General features: G+C 40.5%; 1 protein-coding gene across 2 annotated transcripts in view; it reads left to right on the top strand.

The window, feature by feature from the left end:
• Positions 1–18,737, top strand: part of DNAH5 (dynein axonemal heavy chain 5) — a 267,302-nt gene that overhangs the window by 82,605 nt on the left and 165,960 nt on the right. For both annotated transcript variants that reach the window (XM_033852761.2, XM_073802015.1), the window contains 9 exons: positions 2,809–2,894; positions 3,761–4,082; positions 5,361–5,567; positions 9,343–9,514; positions 11,992–12,137; positions 15,422–15,587; positions 16,316–16,555; positions 17,950–18,140; positions 18,255–18,342. In XM_033852761.2, coding sequence (XP_033708652.2) covers positions 2,809–2,894; positions 3,761–4,082; positions 5,361–5,567; positions 9,343–9,514; positions 11,992–12,137; positions 15,422–15,587; positions 16,316–16,555; positions 17,950–18,140; positions 18,255–18,342 — 1,618 coding nt within the window. The remainder of the gene's footprint in view (positions 1–2,808; positions 2,895–3,760; positions 4,083–5,360; positions 5,568–9,342; positions 9,515–11,991; positions 12,138–15,421; positions 15,588–16,315; positions 16,556–17,949; positions 18,141–18,254; positions 18,343–18,737) is intronic.

Below are 18,737 nucleotides of genomic sequence, written 5' to 3'. Positions count from 1 at the left end.
CGGTAATAATTTAAGCACTGATCTCTTTTGGGGGCCGATTCAGACGTAAGGAGTGTGGGTCTTGATCTCTTGTTGATGGGCGCTGGCAGATCCTGAGTCTGTGCTCCACGGTCAGTGTTTATTTGTCAAATCTTCATTTGTGTGTCCTAGCAGTTTCTGATCACATGGTACTTCAGTAGTTTGTATGTGGGATATAGGTAGATGGTGAACACCTTGAGGGCAGGAATTGTGTTCATTCCTATTTATGTCTCCAAGGCCTAGGGGATAGGACCTTATGTTACTGGAGAGCAAAGAATGTTTGCTGAATTAGCGTATGAGTTGCGAAATAATAAGGAGTAGACTGCTAAGTGAAATAAGTCAAGCGGAGAAAGACAAATACTGTGTGATATCACATATATGGAATCCAAAAAAATACAACAAATCAGTGAATATAACAAAAGAGAAGCAGACTCAGAGAAATAGAGAACAAATTAGTGGTTACCGGTGGGGAGAGGGAAGAGGAGAGGGGTAATATAGGGGTAGGGGATTAAGAGGTATAAACTATTCGGTATAAAATAAGCTACAAGGATATATTGTTCAACATGGGGAATATAGCCAATATTTTATAATAACTATAAATGGAGTATAACCTTAAAAAATCACATCCCAGTTCCACATATATCAGGGGCATCAGATCTGAAAAAAAGCACAGGTTTTACTTTAAATGGAACATAAATGAAATGACCCAATAAAATGTTTAAGAAAAAAATGGAAAAGAAAGATAATTACTGATAAGGTAACAAAAAATAAGAACTAGATTTATTGCAATTAAACATGCATTTACTGTACATTATTTATGTATAGACTTCTATGCTGTAGCTTATGGATACAGAAATAAATCAAGTTGATTTGTCCTCAGAAATCACATCAGACACGTGATATGATTGAAATATAAGTACGTATATGTTATAGAACAGAGTAATGAATATATTATTAAAGAAGGGCAAAGAGTGGCTAAAATGGCTAATTATAAAAGTATAATATTCTGATATTGTACTGGGAAGTAAGGATCCAAAGATAAGTTGACATATTCCAAAGAAGTTCTAAAGAAACTTATACGGAGAACAGACCTGCAAAACATTACATAGACTCTGAGAACTGCTACAACCCATAAGGTAGGGTGTGAACCTAGGAGAAAAACAGTTCCATATTGTTGCTTGACTGGGATTAGGAAAGGCTCCAGAGAGGAGGCCATGCTTGGTGTGAGAACATGATTGATGTTTTCCAAGTAAATGGAGCGGAAATGAGAGTAATGGGAAGACAGTTTCAAGACTGTGCCACTTTTTATCATACGGAGAATATAATTTTATAAATGTTTTAAAGTCTGTTTTTTAAGCACTAGTTATAGATACTAATTCCTAGTCTTCTTGAATTTTTTTTTTTCATTCAACACTTTTTTTTTTTTGCGGTACGCGGGCCTCTCACTGTTGTGGCCTCTCCCGTTGCGGAGCACAGGCTCCGGATGCGCAGGCTCAGCGGCCATGGCTCACAGGCCCAGCCGCTCCGCGGCATGTGGGATCTTCCCGGACCGGGGCACGAACCTGTGTCCCCTGCATCAGCAGGTGGACTCTCAACCGCTGCGCCACCAGGGAAGCCCTCATTCAACACTTTTATTCATCTTGTCTTCCATCTCAAAAATGGTCCACTTCTCTCCTCGGTTTGCTGACCAGTTTTCCTCTGACTTCCTTTTCCCTTTCTCCATCCACTTTCTCTTAACTAACATTTTTATACTCTCTCCTTTAAATAATTCACGCACTGTCATGAATTCAGCCTTTGTTTCTGTAAAACTGGGGGGCATATACTGACCTTCCCATGACTCTGGGTGTAGTGAGCGGGGGTGATGAGTCTTGGAGACGGAATGGAGAAAACCAGTAACTGTGGCATCTCCAAGATGTGAGACTGGAGGGTGTGTGTGTGTGTGGGAGCATGAGATATACTGTCCATGAGTGATTTGGATCAGGGTTGTGTCCAGGGATCTGCTGTCAAGGGCATCAGAGCCTGGGATCCTGTCCAGATTTCGGGCTCATGCTTATACTAATATCAAAGAGATGCAGCACGTTAGAACCAGGCGGGCCATTGGAAGTCTAGAAGGATATTGTCTCCAGTGGGCAAAGTAAGGCACTGTTTAGTAAAGGACCAGCGTTTGAGGTGGCAAGCTGCCTTAAGAAAAACTGAGTAGGGCCTGAGAGCCCAGAGCTAAGAGGACTAGAAGATTCCACACCAGACTCCAAAAGACTGAAAGAATGGACCTAAGGCTCAGAGAGAAAAGACTAAATTGAGGTCTTAGGTGTTCATGAAAAGCTCAGTGTAGGCCTTTGTGAAGCCATAAGTTGGAAAAGCAAGGAAAACCAGGTCCAAGCGTTAGGGCTCAGTAAAGATTTACTGTGTCTCAAGTTCTGTATAGTTTATACTCGGATATTTTTATGTCGTGAAAAAATTTGAGTGTTTATTTAGATAGGCTAACTGTACAGTTCTTAAGTGCAAGAAGATTTCTTGATCCTAAGATGTGATGTTTGTGGAAGAAATATCTGGTCCAGTATCCCTGGGGCCTGCCATGGCACCAAACCCTATGACTGCTCCGGCCTTCACGTCCCTCTTTGTTCTGGACATTTATCTTTCTTTAAGCTTAGATGAGTATTATCTTCTCTGTTATACTTTGTCCTATATTGTATGTGTTTGCAGAGGTGGGGAGCTCTTTTATCTTGTTGCTAAGTAGAATTTTTTGCAATGCTAATTCACTGTTCATAATCAGACTTTATTCTGTTTTAGAATGAGTTGCAGAAGTTCATGGATGTTACGTTTGAAAAGATTAAAAACACAAATCAAGCTCTAAGTATGTTAAAGAAATTTGAAAGGTAAAAATTTGAAAGACTCTTCTAAATTCTATTTTCTAAATTGGGGTAATATGAACATGGTTTAGCTTACGTTATTATTATTTCGTATTCTAGTGGGAAGGAAATCCTCTCTTGACAATCTGAATAACAAGGCCACAGTTTTAAAGTTCTTCAGAGGATTAAGAGTTTGTTTTATTTCCTCTCAACTTTGAAGTACCTTGTGACTGCCTATCATAATATCACTTAATGTTTAAGTAATTTTTTTTTTTTTTTTTTTTTTTGCGGTACGCGGGCCTCTCACTGTTGTGGCCTCTCCCGTTGCGGAGCACAGGCTCCGGACGCGCAGGCTCAGCGGCCATGGCTCACAGCCCCAGCCGCTCCTCGGCATGTGGGATCTTCCCAGACCTGGGCACGAACCTGTGTCCCCTGAATCGGCAGGCAGACTCTCAACCACCGCGCCACCAGGGAAGCCCAGTGTTTAAGTAATTTGAAGAAACTCTTACCAAAAGTTTTGACTAGGTTTTAAGGATTGATACTATTTAAAAAAAAAAACAAACAAACCAAAAACCAAAAAACACTCTAGGGAATTCCCTGGTGGTCCAGTGGTTAGGACTTTGTACTCTCATTGCCGAGGTCCCGGGTTCACTCCCTGGTTGGGGAACTAAGATCCCATAAGACAAAAAAAAAAAAAAAGAAACAAACCGAAAAGCTATAACCTCTCCATTGTGACATGATTGACAGACTGATTCCATTTTGATTTTTTAATATGCTAACACAAATATTTCATTCTCTTCCATCAGCATATGTTTTTACAGTAAGTCTTAATAAATAAGATTTCTCAATATCATCCCATTAATTCAAGCCTTTCACTTTAAAAAAAAAATCAGATTGGATATACCTAATCTTGGAATTGATGACAAATACCGGCGTATCCTTGAAAACTATGGGGCTGACATTGATATGATCTCGAAGCTGTATACGAAGCAGAAAGACGATCCTCCTTTGGCTCGAGACCAGCCTCCCATTGCTGGGAAGATTCTGTGGGCCCGACAGCTCTTCCACCGGATTCAGCAACCAATGCAGCTTTTCCGGCAGCACCCGTCTGTGCTCCAGACGGCGGAAGCCAAGCCTGTGATTCGCAGTTACAACAGGGTGGCCAAAGTCCTCCTGGCGTTTGAGGTTCTCTACCACAGGGCATGGCTTCAGCAAGTGAGTCTCTGCATGTATGCTCTTCAAAGACGACTCCATAAGAGTTTATAAACTGCTCGCATTGGGCAGTTTTATTCCCATAGAAAGTTGAGTTTGTGGGTATTTTGTAAGACAGGGTTGGTTGACTCTCAGTAATCAGTCAAAGAGTGTAATATGTCCCTGAAGAAAAACAATAATTAATTTTGGAAAAAAGATCGTAAGCCAGGTAACAGAAACTCATTTTTTAAAAAATAAATTAGTTATTTATTTATTGGCTGTGTTGGGTCTTCGTTGCTGCGTGTGGGCTTTCTATGGTTGCGGTGAGCGGGGGCCTACTCTTCGACTTGGTGCGCAGGCTTCTCATTGCGGTGGCTTCTCTTGTTGCGGAGCACAGGCTCTAGGCACGTGGGCTTCAGTAGTTGTGGCTCGTGGGCTCTAGAGCGCAGGCTTAGTAGTTGTGGCACACGGGCTTAATTGCTCCGCGGCATGTGGGATCTTCCCAGACCTCGGCTCGAACCCGTGTCCCCTGCATTGGCAGGTGGATTCTTAAGCACTGCGCCACCAGGGAAGCCCCAGAAACTCATTTTTATTTAATTTATAAACTCCTAAGGAAGAAGATCCTGTTTATGGGATCCTGTACCTGGTTGATTAGGATTTCTCTTTCTTTTTTTTTCTCCATTGTGTCTGTGAACACTAGTATGCCTGTTAAACAAAGTTTTAAATTTTATTTGGCCATACTAGGTTAATCAAATTATATTTCATACCCTACCAACACTTGTATTTCTTTGTAGATTGACAGGAAGTATTTTGGAGGATAAAATTCAGCCTAACAAGGCCTCTAAAATGGTATCTCATTTTCCTAGTTCAAATTTTGGTGTCTGAATCAACAACAGAGATGTCTCTGTAGTGTTTTACCTTGCTTTTCTAGATAACTGAAGACTGAGCTTGGTAGGTTTCTTGAAACATTTATTAGGAAAAATAACTGAGTAGGAACGAAGGTATCAGGGAGTGAAGTGGCTTTTGAGAAGTCACCTTTATTGCAGTATCCACTTATCAGGTGTGAGAGATTCATGACCCAAGCATTTTGTTGAATTGACTGTATATCACCACCAAGAACTTGAAAACTCTTTCCTGAGAGTGAAGTTAGGAGAAGAGTGAGAGACCCCATTGTCTTTAGTTTGAGAAGCTCAAATCCATGGAAGAAGACGTAATGACCTTCATTCCCAGAAATGGCCAAGCTAGATACCCTGTGTCTGCATTGAACCCGCTACTAGTAACAATGTTGATCTCTTCTCACAGACTGAAGAAATTCATGTAGGACTTGAGGCTTCTTTATTGGTGAAGGCTCCCGGCACAGGGGAATTGTTTGTAAACTTTGATCCTCAGATATTAACCTTATTTAGAGAAACAGAGTGCATGTCACAGATGGGTCTGGAAGTTTCACCATTTGCAGCTTCCCTTTTCCGGAAACGAGACATATACAAAAAGAACTTCAGTAACATGAAGGTACAGTACTTTTTTTTTTTCCCTTCTTGGCTAGCCCCAGTGTGCATTAAAAAAAAATCTGGTGGTGTGTTACTGTTGAGAAGCAGAAAGTGTCCAGGACAACTGTAGTGGAGTGACTGAGGCTAGAATGTAGAGTTGGCAAGGGCCAGGTCATCATAGAGCTTGTAAACCAAGGTTACACGTTTGAGTGCACCAAGGTTACACGTTTGAGTGCACCGGGAAGCCATTAGAGGAATCTGAGCAGGAGAAAAAGGCATGATGTCTTTTACAATAAAAATCATTCTTTCTGCTGGGTGAGGAATAGACTCTAAGGGGACAAAAAGGGTCAGTGTGAGGCTAGTTTGAGAGCTGTTGCACCGGTTCAGGATGGAGATGATGGCAGCTTGAACTAGGATGCAGCAGAGTAGTAGATCAGTGAATTAGAGAATGATGTCAACAGGCAGGTTATGAGAGAACTCAAGGATGATCCCTTTGTTTTTGGTGTGAGCAACTCAATGGAATTATTCAGTCGTTACGTTGGTTGTATTCTGCACACATGTTCAGTAACATGCAGTGGCCCCAAATGGAAGTTCCACTCGTGGAGATGGCAAAGACTGGAACTAGCTTGTTTTGGGGGGCAGAAAGGAATTAATAGCTCCCATCTTAAGTATAAGATGACTTTTAGAGATCCAAGTAGAGGTGTTATCCATGCAGATAGATATGTAAGTCTGGAGTTGAGTGGAGAAGTCAAAGTTGAAGGTGTGTTTTTGAGAGTTATTAGAATACAGTTGCTATTTAAAGTCATTGTCCTGTATGAGATTTCCAAGGAGGAGAATATAAAGAAGCGTAGAGGGCCTACATTGAACCCTGAGTTGTTCCAATATTAACAGGTCTGATAGAAGAGGACAAATATGCTAGTAAAATTAAGGATTGCCCTTTGAGGCAGGTGGAAACCAAGTGTCAAGGAAGCCAAGGGTAAGAAAAACCTCATGATGGAGGGAATGGTCACCAGTGACAAATGCTGCCCAGAGGATGCTCAAGATGAGGTCAGAGGTGCTGCCACGATATTTGACAACATGGAAACCATTGTTAGAACTTTATAGTGGCCAATATCATAGGACAAGCCCTATAAGGCCACACATTTGCATAATACTTTACATTTCAAACCGTTTTCATATTCATTATTCCATTTGATATTTTCTACAGCCATGTTAGGTAATTGGAATAGAGTACTATTATATTATTTTAGAGATGACAAAACCGTGGCTTAGAGAAGTTAAATGACGTAGCCAAGGTCTCATAGCTAGTAAGTTGCAGAGGTAGGACAAGAACCCAAACTTGTAGTCTACTGTTTTCCCACTCTTTCGTGTTATATTAAAAAGTTAATATTGGCAATGGACAGACATTCCTCAAATGTAAGCTCATCAGATACTAGTCAGAATGTTGGAATTCCCTTTTGGATTTTTCTTGGATGTTAGAAAAATAGCTAAGTCAATCTACATATTTGTAAAGAAACAGTTAGTTTTACTATATATAAAATAGGTAAACAACAGGGACCCACTCTAGAGCACAGGGAACTACACTCAGTATCTTGTAATAACCTATAATGGAAAAGAATCTGAAAAAGAATATGTATATATATATGTGTGTGTGTATAACTGAATCACTTTGCTGTACATCTGAAACTAATACAACATTGTAAATTAAATATACTTCAATAAAAAATAAATAAAAAAGGAAAAAGAAAGTAGTTATTTTTATTAAGAAACACTGTTTATCAGAATATAAAATTACTAATGATAATTTTGTCCACAGAATTGCTGTTTCAGTTATCTGTTGCATGTAACAAACAATCCCAAAATACAGTGGCTTAAAGCAACCATTTCATTATACCTCATGATTCTGTGAATAAAGAACTTAAGCAAGGCTTGGCTAGGTGATCCTTCTGTTCCCTGTGGCATTGGCTAAGATCACTTAGTTCAGTTGGCAGATGTTTGATCTGGAAGGTCCAAGAAGGACTCATTCTCTGGTTCTTTGGTGGGAATGGCTGGAAGTTTCGCTTAGCTGGGGCTAAGGACTGGAGAATCTATGAGAGCATTCCAGGATGGAGGGAGGCCTCAGGGTAGTAGAATTTCTTATAATGCAATTCAGGATTCCAACGGTGGGTGTTACAGTAGGCAGGGAGGAAGCCACATGGCCTTTTGGACAGCCTCAGGATGTCTCATAGCATCATTTCTGTTGTCTTCTGTTGGGCTTCATAAGCCCACCCAGATTCAAGGAGAGGGGACATAAACCCCACCCCATTAAGGGAGGACGGTCAAAGAATGTTTTAAAACCACCACAGCTGTAAATGACAATTCTAACAAGTGAATTATCATCTGGGTGACATTTATTGTATCTTGAGGTTGAAAGCATTAAAGGTTCCCACTCACTGCAAGTACCTGGTAAGAGCAGATCTATTGACATGTTTTGGAGACTATCTCAGGTATTGCTGAGTTATTGTGCTGAATATTGAACAGTTTTCAGGCTTCTACAGACATGCTGGAGTAGCTGAGAGTTTGTTTTCTTCATCTATTCCTTGGAAGGCAGTTCAAGCTAGAAAGAGATGAGCCAACATAGACTAATAGTTACGAATACAGATTCTGAAGTCAATCTGGATTCAAAGCATTATCTTTGGGCAAATTACTTTACCCTTCTAAGCCTCAGTTTTTCATTTATAAAATGGGTGAATAATACCTCCTAGATTAAAGGATTAAGGTAGGAAGTAAAAGGCCTGCTGGAGGCTGATTTAAGAATTGCTTCCCAAATAGGATAAGTGATGAACATTGAAAAAAAGGTAAGCAGTGGATAAACGGTTCAGGAAATGTATAAGTAGCTGCTAATAGAACCATCAACTTTAGGTGTTTCATGGAAATTGAAAGGATATTACAGAAATTGTGGAAAAGTATTAAATGAAGAAAGGATTATATAGTCCAATGGGAAATGTTGAGTTTAACACAATTCACAAAGACTGTTGGGCTTCTTACTTCCTTCTTGCAATTTTCTCAGAATCATTACTATTAATTGTGACTGTCAAAGAAGGGAGATATTGTGTACAGTGTTTTCCAAACTTATCCACCCAGGGACCATTTTTCTTATAGAATCTCTTGTGGCTTGCATTTCAGCGTAAACACCTTGGGAAACAGTGATCTAATGACAAAGTAATACTCACACGCACATTACAAAGATGAGCTTAAAAACAATTGTATTTAAGAAGTGCATTAAAGTTGCTTTCTTATAATTAATTATTATTAATATTAACATTGCTATAAAAGGTAGGCTGGAAGTACTATCAATCTTATTTAAATATGGTAACATGTGAACAAAATACTGACACAATTTAACATTATACAGCAGGTAAATTTCAGTGGAGGACCATGAGTTTCTGATCACAAATGCTCGTTCCAGTAACAGCTAGTTAATTAATCAGAGAAATATTGATTGATCATCTTCTATGTGCCAGGCACTGTTGCAGGCACATTGAACAAAGCAGACAACATTCTTGTCCTTTAACTTGCTCTTAAGTTCTTTTTCTCTCCTTCTCAGTCGTATTTTATTAGATTAGGAATTTGTGTCTATGGAGAGATTTCTTGCCTGTTCTATTCTTATTATGTTTTGGCTGCTTTACTTGCCAGGCTGCTATTGGAGCCCTGCAACTGGACCCTAAATAAAAGTAATCATTTTGGATAAAAATGAGCTATTACTAGATATTCAAAGTGAGATATTATTTGATTACTTCACCCCTATTTCCCTGCAGATGATGCTGGCTGAATATCAGAGAGTGAAGTCAAAAATGCCTCCCATTATAGAGCAACTGATGGTCCCTCATTTGGCAAAGGTGGATGAAGCTCTGCAGCCTGGCCTGGCTGCACTGACCTGGACATCACTGAACATTCAGATGTACTTGAAAAATGCTTTTGCAAAGATCAGTAAGTCTGTTTAAATGGTTATTATTTTTCAATTCAAAAGGCTGAGTTTTTAAGGTCTATGGTATAATTTCTTATAGATGTTGTGATATAAATAATGAAACAAGGAGTGATATTCTTAAGCTGTTCCCTAAGGAATTTTTACCAAGTATATGATGTCATTAATTTCCTGGAAACTATATATATTCAGTATTTAATTTTATCCCCCGAGGCTAACTACATTTTAAAATTATACTTACTGTTGGCCATTAGACTTTAAAGGAACTTGAGTCATTAAGCTTTTTATATTAATAGGTTAGTGTATTCTGAGACCCCGATTTTTTTTTTTTTTTTTTTTTTTTTTGCAGTACGCGGGCCTCTCACTGTTGTGGCCTCTCCCGTTGCGGAGCGCAGGCTCAGTGGCCATGGCTCACGGGCCCAGCCGCTCCGCGGCATGTGGGATCTTCCCGGACCAGGGCACGAACCCGTGTCCCCTGCATTGGCAGGCAGACTCTCAACCACTGTGCCACCAGGGAAGCCCCCTGAGACCCCAATTTGAAAGATGTGATTTGGACGCAGCAGACTGCTGAACAGCAGGATACATGGGAAAAGTTTAAGCAAACATTTTTTCCTAATGAGGGATATAATATACTTTAAAATATATGTAACGTGGTGTATTCCATTAAATACAGTTTCCCAGAAAGTGTACCAGTATGCTGCAAAGAAGTCTAGGCTCAGATAAGTCTGGGAAATCCAGGTTAAACAAAGTCAGGCAGATTTCTCTTCTGGAGGACTTTTCAGAGCCCTTGATATGCCAGTATTTAGTGGTCTCCAAAAGTCGGCTCCTGTAGGTGGCATTTCCCAGAATTCCTTGGCTGCTTACCAGGAAAGCACGTTAACACCTTGTAGACCCTCTGTGGTGGACAGTGGAACACAGGTTGGAACATGGTGATAGAGGGATTGTTCTAGGAAGACTTAGAAATCACCATTCTCCTCTCCTACACAGTGTCCTCACCTGCTCTCCATGCCCTAATTCTCCCCATGTTTTATACCCCAGAGTACGTCCCACTCCCAAGAAGCCCACTCAGACTATCCTACCACACAAGACCACTTTTTCCTGTGACTTCCGTTTCACATTGGCACTAAAGAATCTGTATTTTGGTTTCTTCTAATGGTTCTATCTTTCTCCCCATACTGACTGCAAAGGGCTTGAAAATCAGGCTCTTTCTTATGCTTTTGTATTACTCTGAGTTGGGTTTGTACTAGACACCCAGACACACATGGATTCATAACTGCAATAGTTTTATATAGTTAATCTCTTAACATTTCTTTTTCTCCATAACCCCTTTCCTACCCTTTGATCCCATCACCTCATTTCTGGGTCCCTCCTTCCTGAGCCTCCCTTCTACATACCCCTCGTGATAACTGCTTTTATTCTCTCTCTCTTTCTCTCGTATTTGTGGCTGCTGAAATAGTACCTAGTCTTTTTATATCCTAATTTTTAAAGAGATTGTCTTATTAGTATGTTTTCACTGTACCTTCCAAGTAACTTAGAGCTCAGAAGGGTCCACCTATTTACTTTACCAGGTTCACTATACTCAAGAATATTTATAGGTACTGGGTTGGGTGGGGTAGAGGAGGAATTTATGGTTGAACCATCTTACCCTCTTTGTTTTGCTTTGTAGATTTGGGGACTAGATTCAAGGATAAATTGTGAAGGGGTCTTTGGATATGCATGAGATATGTTTTAGGCTCATTACAATTTGAAGGTTGAATAATATAAAATGCATGAACCATAGCATTATAAGAATGGAGAAGATCCTCTGAGATGGAGGAGTGCTCAGGGGTCGATGCCGGCACAGGAGGAGGGGGCCATGCAAATATGGGCAGATTCACAGAAAGCCTCCTGGGGGAGATGCGTTTGAGCTGACTTCAAGTTTGAGTCAGAGTAAGGCAGGCTGAGAAAGCTGGGAAACTGGTTTAAGAAAGAACAGTGTGTTGGGACTTCCCTGGTGGCACAGTGATTGAGAGTCCATCTGCCAATGCAGGGGACATGGGATCAAGCCCTGCTCCAGGAAGATCCCACATGCTGTGGAGCAACTAAGCCCATGAGCCACAACTACCGAGCCTGCGCTCTAGAGCCTGCGAGCCACAACTACTGACCCCACGTGCCGCAACTACTGAAGCTCACGCGCCTAGAGCCCGTGCTCCACAACAAGAGAAGCCACCGCAATGAGAAGCCTGTGTACCACAACAAAGAGTAGCCCCCGCTCACCGCAACTAGAGAAAGCCCACGCGCAGCAACGAAGACCCAACACAGACAAAAATAAATAAATAAGTAAAATTAAAAAAAAAAAAGAAAGAAAGAACAGTGTGAGAAAACCAAGTATGAAACAGCTCTATGGAGCAACTTTAATCCTGACTTTGCTACTGAAATTTAATCATGTTGGTTTTTTTTTTTTTTAAACAAAATGCTTAATCTCTTTTATTTTTTTCCAAAGAGGCCCTGGAGTTGCTGATTGACAGGGTCAATGATTTGATTGAGTTCCGCATCGATGCCATCCTGGAAGAAATGAGTAGCACGCCTCTTTGTCAACTCCCCAGGGAGGAGCCACTTACCTGTGAAGAGTTTCTCCAAATGACAAAGGTTATTAGAAGACTGATGTTTTTATTTAAATTTTGTTTTGTGATTCATTTTTCTATAAAGGGCATTTTTGGGAGCATAAATTAAATTTGTTTTCTCTATGCATGACTGGTCTGTGATAGATGTGATTCAAACGAGGAGGCTTCAGACAATAATCTGAAAATGAAGAGGAATGTACCTGAGGGGTCACGTAGACATGAAGAACAAATCATCTCTTTTCAGATCAGTAGGAGGGAAATTGCCATGGAACAAATTTCTCATTTCCTATAGTTTGTGAAGAATAGAGCTATTTTGCTGAAGAGCTTCTAATAAGCTAGGGTTAATTAATAAAATAATTGTTTTAAACAGTTTCTGGGTAGAATTTCTTCTTTAAACGTTTTTGTAGAGCAGCGTTTCCCAAACTGGTGTTCTGTGGCACACGGTTCTGGAGCCATTGCTGAGAAAGCTGGAAAAGGCGGGGTCTGTGTTCAACCTGCTTGGGGTAAAGACTGTATGTTCCTTTCCTCATTCAGATTCTCTTCACATTAACGTTTTAGAATAAAGACCTTCAGAAGGGCTCCTGGGAGTGTCTAGTTAACTTTCTTTAATCCATTATTTCTCAAATTTTAATTTGCATTTTGATTACCAAGGTGAATGATTACCAATATAAAAGAATGCTTTCTCTTGAATATGTTTACTTCTTATAATTCATTTAGTCCTTCAACAATTTTTGTGGAGCTCCTATGCGAACCACTATTTGGGAATAAAACAGTGAACAAAACTGATGCAATCCTTGCCATTGTGATGCCCACTTTCAAGCGGAAGATATAGAAAAACAAGCAAACAAAAAAAGCCAATAAACAAACAACATGCCAGGTGATGATAAGTTCAATGGAGAAAAATTAAGAGGATAGTGGAGGAAACGAGTACCTGACAGAGAGTTGTGATTTTATGTTGATGGTCAGGGACGACTTATGTGATTACATCTGAACATAGGAAGTGAGGGAGCAAGCCATGTGAATATCTTTGGGGAAAAACATTCCAGGCAGAGGGAACAGCAAGTGAAAAGGCCCCGAGGCAGAAGCTTCTTACGGTAGAAAGATGTTGAGTTGAAGTTCATTGAGTATGTTCATATGCTGAGGGGGAAAATCAAGTAGAGAAGGAAAAAGGGAATGGTTGGTAAGCATAGTCTCTGGCGAAGCAGCAGAGTGTGACTTAGAACTCAGATTGTGTGATTATGTATTCTTTTTTTAAAAATTAATTAATTTTTGGCTGCATTGGGTCTTCATTGCTGGGCGTGGGCTTTCTCTAGTTGCGGCCAGTGGGAGCTACTCTTCTTTGCAGTGCGCGGGCTTCTCATTACGGTAGCTTCTCTTGTGGAGCACGGGCTCTAAGTGCGTGGGCTCAGTAGTTGTGGCTTGCAGGCTCTAGAGCTCAGGCTCAGTAATTGTGGTGCACAGGCTTAGTTGCTCCACGGCATGTGGGATCTTCCCGGACCAGGGCTTGAATCCGTGTCCCCTGCATTGGCAGGTGGATTCTTAACCACTGCACTACCAGGGAAGTCCCTATGTATTCTTAAATAGAAGAATAAACATTGCATTCACTGACAAAGGAGGAAAAGGGGTTACTGATGGAGGCTGATTTGTCTTCTGGATAAGGGCATGGGGTCAGGGCCATGTTGTGGCCTCCATTTGCTTTGTGCTATAGAAATCAAGGTTATTATCTGAGGACGATGAGGGAGGATGGTGTAAGGATTTGAGGACGCAAGAATTTGAGGACACAGCAGTTATGGGGCCTGGCAGAGAAATATGACTGGAGTCATGTAGAATGATCCTTGGGTAGCATTAGGGGCCTGCCTGAGTTTGGGGACCATGAATTTCCAGGACCAACACCTGTCTTGCCATGACCTCTGTGTGCAAGTGGAGAGGATAGATGCCCTGGTTCATTTGGGTTGGGCTTCTCCTGGGTAGGGCTGTGGAAACAGGTGATGGAGGAAAGGCTGTTGGCAAAGGAATGATCGATGTGGGAAATCATGTCCTTAGGGGAGGGTGTGTAGAGTCAGAGGATTTAAGATGAAGGCTTGAAAAAATGTTAGCAATCTCTCAGAGAACAGGGAGTTAGTTCATTGTTTATATGGAATGGGGTAAGCAAGCTTCGCAAACAAACGTCCTCCTGTGTCTGTGTGTGATTTGCTGATCAATAATAATAACAAGCACTTCTTGGGTACTTACTTTGTGGCAGGTACTGTTCTTACCATTTTACATACATTGCCTTCTGGAATTCTCACAACAATCTGAGGTAGGTTCTACCATAATCAGCATTTTACAGATGTGGGAATCAAGACCCAAGATTTTCCAGAATCACACAGAGCTAGGATTTGAATCCAGGTAGTTTGGTGCCAGAGTCTATACTTGTCACTGTACTTGTTGCTGGATGGCGCTAACTCTATTCCCTCCCTTACCCAACCTCTGACCTGCATCTTTTTCATAACTGTCTGTAGGCTAAGGATGGTGATTATTAGTTAAGTGAAGTTCTGAGCTGGGAGTTATTTTATACTTTATTTGATGGTAAAGAAGTTTAATAGTTTCAGAACACATCAGAATCTTCCTGTTTTAATGATATCAAAATGCCATATGCCCTACAGCAGTGGAATGGACGTGAATGTCATGGGTAATGAGGAGGTAAATGAACCGTGAAGCTAATGCTTAGAGTGGAGGGTCCATGAGCACATTAGAGAATCTTGAGATGAATCATGGTGGAACTTGGGAAGGAGCAGGAGACTATGGCCTACTCACAGTCTATTGCTTTATGGGCTTGTTTTCCAACCAGGTGGTAAATCACTGACTATCTCTCTGTCTGTCTTGATTAAAGTGCTCCAGTATATTCATTTATGTTTGTTAAATCTCATTTTTGAGAAATGCATAATCCAGTTGGAGGCAGGGGAATATCTGAAATTAATTAGGGGTTGATGATGGACTGATGGCAAAGGTGAAGAGAGAAGGAAGGCTGGCTAGAGCAGATTTATATGAAATGAAGGAAACTTCATGGGAAGAGAGGCAGTTCATGACTTTTGGAGTTATTTCCTCCATTGCTGGAGAAGTAAGCATAATTTTGGTCCATCTATGATCCAGTTGGTTCTCTTGTCTTTAACACGTTCCTTTACAGGATGCCTGGCCTGGGTTAGTGTGAGAGGCATGGCCAAGCATCGTTGGGGACCAAGATCTCATCTGGAGGCTGAACCTATGTGCCCTCAAGAGCTAGTTAAACAAATATGACACAGTGCTAATTTTTATTTTTATTTTTGATAGGACCTTTGTGTAAATGGTGCTCAGATGCTACACTTTAAAAGCTCATTAGTGGAAGAAGCAGTCAATGAGCTAATAAATATATTGCTGGATGTGGAAGTTTCATCTAAGGAAGACAGAGAGAAAGCATCCAATATGAAGAGTACTGATTCAAAAAATGAAATTTCGGGTAAGACAGGGGGTAATGGAAGGGTCTTGTTTTTCTAGGACATTACTGAAAACTAAAATTTAATTTTCTACATGGGAATGAATTTCACAGTCTAGAAAGACCCTCCCAATTTTATAAGGACATTTATAAATCTGAAATTATGATTCAGAGCACATTTTAATGATGCCATGTCATTCATTCCCATTACTTTTTGTTCAACTCTACAAGCGTGTACTTTGCATTGGCCCTTGTTAGCTCTCTTTGCATTTAGGTCTAAAGGTATGTTTTTTCACTATCAGTAGAGTAGGATGGTTTATGGATTGGAATCCCCACTGAGGCACGTCTACACCAGAGCAAAGGGCTTGCAGGACAGAGGAGGACACTGAGAGGCTGAGGACGGTCGCTGTTCCCCAAGGGTTTATGGTTATTGGTGGAAGAGAGAACCCAGAGAACGAGCACCCAGGTGCCCAGGCCCTGTCGTTCTTTTGTGGCCACAGCTCCTGCCTCTCCTCCTGTTTCCGCACATCAAGGAGGAGAGGACTCCTCAGACTGCCTGGTGTCCCGAGTTCGTCTCCCTATCCTTTGATGGCTTCATTTCGTAAGAAGTGTGACCTTTGAGTGTTATTCAACTTGCATGTAATTTATCTTAATTTTCTTCTCTTTAACTGCAGTAGATGGTTTTCTGTCTGTCTGTCTCTTTCTCTCTTTCCCCGTTCCCATCTCTTTCAATTTCTCTCATTGTGTAACAGCAAAAAGAGAAGAAGGACATTCCGACACCTTGACATCTTCTCTTAATGCTGGGGTGGGCCTCCTGCCTTTGACGACAGTCGTGAGAAAGAAGAAAGAGACCAAGGTGTTACAGGAAGGAGCCCGCGAGTTGCTCTCTCACTTCAATCACCAGAACCTGGGTGCTCTGCTGAAAGTTACAAGGAACACGCTAGAGGCCATTCGCAAGCGCATTCATTCCTCCCACATGACCAGCTTCCGGGGTAATGATCCCACACCATTTGCCTCCTGGCTGGCCAAGTCTGGTTGCTGGTTGTGTGTGTGTGTGTTCCTGTTAAATTTAAATAATAAAAACCCCCACCATTTCTTGAGTGCCTCCTTGTAAGTTTAAATATTATGAACTTGGATTATCCCAACAATTCTATGAAGTAGACACTATCATTCCACTCATTTAAGACTGAGTCCAGGGAGATTAAGTAATTTGCTTAACGTTGCTTAGCTCTTGTTAATAACATCATAATCAGCATCACGTTTAATCTTTTTTGTAATAAGGTGAAAACGTGTGAAATGAATTATTTTAATTAGTGAAAGAAAAAATACATACTTTAAAAAGAAGATATCCAGAAAGATAATTTCATTGTTAAATTATTAGATTATTAGCCAATCTTATAAAGAGAGAAAGATCTTATTAATGCCATGATCTCCAAAGCAGAAATTGTTTTTACTATTTTTGTGTCACTTTAGTACTTTCCAACTGATTTCTTCATTCTCAGTACAGCCATCTCTCCTCGGCACCATTCAGAAATAGGTGTTGCATTTCCCAGAGGGGCCACAAAAATCCATCAAATTTAGAGACATTCTGAAATTAAATTTTAAATTAAAAAGATATAAAAAATAAAGTAACAGTAATTAATTAAAATTGAAAAAACAATAGGATAACAAACTATTTTAATTTATTTTGCATATTGGCATTTAAGGGAAAGCATCTCTAATATTTAATTAAAAGTGGATGAATAGAAGTGGAAACATTAAAATAATTTTTTGATTGGTGGCATGGCTTATTATGTTTTATTTTACTTCAGAATGGAGGATAGTACTTTCCTTTGACATGGGGATAATATTAGAACTTATCAACTGTTGATATGCTGAATATTGTCACGTCTTCCTCAACTTTATATATTACAGGTATTTCCAACTGTATGTATAGAGTTAACACGCACACACATATACATATTTAGACACCTATACCTATATCCGACTTTAAAAGCCCCTTGGGTATGGTGTAAATGGTAAATTACACTTTATTTCTTCTCTACTCTTTAACCGCGCCCTTTTAGGCCAGAGTTTACGTAATTAAATCTGACTCCAGGCAGTGGGTTTCCTTTATGGAGAGTGTACTCATAGATTGTAATCAGCAGAAAATGGCTTGGGTTCCATCGAGCTGCTCTGTTACATTGAGCAAAACTAGATCCTCCATTAGTTTTTATTCATTCATTCAACAAATACATACAGTATTGTCCAATGATATACCTATTATGTATTGTTCTAGGTGCTTTAATTTTTCTGGTTAAAAATGAAATAAATTAAAAATTTATTAACTAAGTTAATACATTTTAAATCAAAAAGATTAAATCCTCCCTGTTTTGTGTTAACTCAGACAGTAACAGTACCTCTAAAATGAAGCAGAACGTTCTGCCCATTTTCCGGGCAAGCATCACTCTGGCCATTCCCAACATCACCATGGCCCCAGCCCTAGAAGACATACAGCAGACGCTGAACAAAGCCGTGGAGTGCATCGTCACTGTCACCAAGGGGGTTAGACAGTGGAACAGTGAGCTATGGTCCAAGGTGGGTGTGGGATGAGGAAATCATTTCATATGATTGAAATGAATCATATGATTGGTGGCATGGTTTATTATGTTTCAAGGTCATATGACTGAAATATGTCCTTTTCCACTGTAGAAAAAGATGCACGAAAGAAAAATGGCTGCTTTGCAGAGTAATGAAGACAGCGATTCTGATGTTGAAGTGGGAGAAAATGAACCTCAGGGTAAATGTTCTTTTAGTTCTTTCTAACTAGTCATTCTAAATCAAAATATATTGAGCTAAAAGGTATTTTCCCTCCATACAATTCTCAAATCAGATTAGATCGGAATATTAATCTATGAGCCAATTTCTAGTTTATAAAATATGAAGATCCATGTATTTTAATAATCACCATCATGAATAGTGTATTTTTTTTTTTTTTTTTTTGCGGTACACGGGCCTCTCACTGCCGTGGCCTCTCCCACCGTGGAGCACAGGCTCCGGATGCACAGGCCCAGCGGCCACGGCTCACGGGCCCAGCCACTTCGCGGCATGTGGGATCCTCCTGGACCGGGGCACGAACCCGCGTCCCCTACATCGGCAGGCAGACTCTCAACCACTGCGCCACGGGGGAAGCCC

This window comes from Tursiops truncatus, chromosome 3, assembly GCF_011762595.2.
Source record: "Tursiops truncatus isolate mTurTru1 chromosome 3, mTurTru1.mat.Y, whole genome shotgun sequence".
In the NCBI taxonomy this organism is placed as follows: Eukaryota; Metazoa; Chordata; class Mammalia; order Artiodactyla; family Delphinidae; genus Tursiops; species Tursiops truncatus.
The sequence above is the reverse complement of the archived record's forward strand: the minus strand, read 5'-3'. Positions and strand labels throughout refer to the sequence as shown.